Below are 2,118 nucleotides of genomic sequence, written 5' to 3' on the forward strand. Positions count from 1 at the left end.
ATATCGATCAGTTTTCTTTGGAATTTTTCATCCAAAAGGGCATGTGAACTGGAAGCTGGTGAGGGATTCTTCACGATGCCATGTTGTGTCTGGCAGTGCGTCCACACTTTGAAATTGGTGTGGAATCTCTTGTGGCAGATGTCACAAGCATAGGGCTTCTCTGGATTGTGATACATGTTAACATGGCGATGAAGACCTGCTGTTGATCTGAAAATTTTAAGGCAGTGTTTACATTTAAATTTTTTATTTGGTCTGGCTTCTTCCATCTCACTGTATTCATCTTTGCTGACATCAGAATCAGGGAAATCGGCATCAAGGTGCGTGGGGCTCGAGCCTTCCTCAAAGTTCTCTTCTGAGCCAGGAGAACCCTGCTCATCTGCCTTCAGCTTCTTGAATGGCAGCCTCCTATCATCCTGGAACCTCCTTTTGGCTGGAAGTCTGCTTGGTTCCTTACGGCCATCCTCAGTTTTAAAAGCAAAGTCTTTGTTTGCCGATGCTGCAGCATCACCCACTGTGACTCGTATGATGTCAGCAGGATCTGAGAGGGGACTGCTGGGCTCAGTTTTGATCCTCACCTCCGAGAGAGGGGAAGCCACCTCCCGATCCATTGACTGAGAGGCACTGAAAGACCTAAGGCGATGTGGGTGTATTACCTGTGGCTTCTCATCCAAGGCCGACTTCTCCGATGACTCTTTCGAGGATGACTTTTGGGATGCAACATTAAATGTCTTCTGGGAATCGTTAGTTCCTGGTGAGGAGCAGGAGGATACCTGTGCAGGTTTTAGGTCAACAGAAGGTGAGTAAATAGGAACCTGGCTGTCCATGGACAGTGACCTTCGAAGGAGACTTTTTACAAGGGGCCCACTTCTGTCAATACTTTGGTTTTCTGGGCCAGACCCACTAGATGGGATTACCAGCCCCAACTTGGAGTAGTAGAGCAAATTCCTATCTTCCCCTTGACCATTTCCTTTTCCGGCCTCTCGCAACAGAAACGTGGATTCCGCTGCCCCACGCAGAGACAGGACTGGTGGACGTGGTCTTTTCAATGACATCTCTGCAACTTTTCCTCTCAGAAGCTGAGTGCTGCTTCCTGGCTCGCCGCTTGCCATATCTTTCTCTGCCAAAGACATCTGAGGCAGCACCATGTTCCTTTTCACTAAAGCACCTCTGCTCTGATCCTCCACAGTTCCAGAAGTTTCATGAACCTTTGTATAGCTCACAGGGCCTTCTTTCAGCCACCTCCTTTCAGTCAGTGATAAGCTGTGAAGGGTTTCAGTTGGTTTTGTTACCTGTGGTCTGCCACCAGCTTTGACAGCCACAGAGGGTGAAAGTTTAGGAGTATGGCTTAAGTCGTGCTGTGTTTGATTTACGCTTTTTGCTTGTGCTTCAATTCTGTTCTGACAGACGATGACACTTCTCTTCTGAGAACTACTTTCATCTTCATCTTGGTAGAGTATTTTTTTCATAGGACAAGAAGGAAAAGGAGCTTGAGGACTCTTGGAAACAATGTTTGTAAGAAAAGATATTCCAAGGCTGTAGCCCAGTTCTTGCACAGCTGCGAGGCTGCCTTTCTCAATGAACAAGGATGAAGAATAAATGTAGTTCAACACATTATCAAAAGCATCTGGCTCACAAAAGTCGAGCTGAAACACTGACTGAGACTCATTCTCCTTATTTGTGAACAGAGTCTGGAAATATTCACTGCTGGCAGCCAGAACATTCTTATGAGCTCGGAATTTCTGGTCTCCTACGATCAGCACAACGTCACACAGCTGTCCCTTGAGACGCTCCTCGTTCAGGGTGCTCAGGAGGGAAATGGCATGTGCTGGATTTATGTAATGCAAGAGCCCCTCCATGATTCTGATGTCCCTGAAAAAGAACAACAACAAAGCTGTAGGTTGCCTTATATGAACTGTTAGAGACAAAGTAAACAGATCTCTTGTACTTTGTAAATTGGCTAAACCACCATCAAACAGCAATTAAAGAAACAGCTTGTGTGGAGGAAAGGTTTGGGAATGAAACACCACTGGTAGCTCCAAAAAAGCACAGGCATGGGAAGAACCAGCTTATCTGCCCACTTTCTAAAATCCTTTTAATTGCTAATCTTACAGCAAGGAT

The 2,118-nt window shown here is 46.0% G+C and overlaps 1 protein-coding gene across 1 annotated transcript; it reads right to left on the reverse strand.

The window, feature by feature from the left end:
• Positions 1-5: 5 nt before the first annotated feature.
• Positions 6-1,864, reverse strand: LOC102040181 (zinc finger and BTB domain-containing protein 21-like; the record flags this gene model as incomplete). The annotated part of the gene is made up of 1 exon (XM_005431534.2): positions 6-1,864. A coding segment is annotated over exon 1 (1,851 nt), but the record flags the coding sequence as incomplete, so codon positions are not given.
• Between the last annotated feature and the right edge of the window lie 254 nt (positions 1,865-2,118).

Source organism: Geospiza fortis, unplaced genomic scaffold (assembly GCF_000277835.1).
Source record: "Geospiza fortis unplaced genomic scaffold, GeoFor_1.0 C13836514, whole genome shotgun sequence".
Taxonomy (NCBI): Eukaryota; Metazoa; Chordata; class Aves; order Passeriformes; family Thraupidae; genus Geospiza; species Geospiza fortis.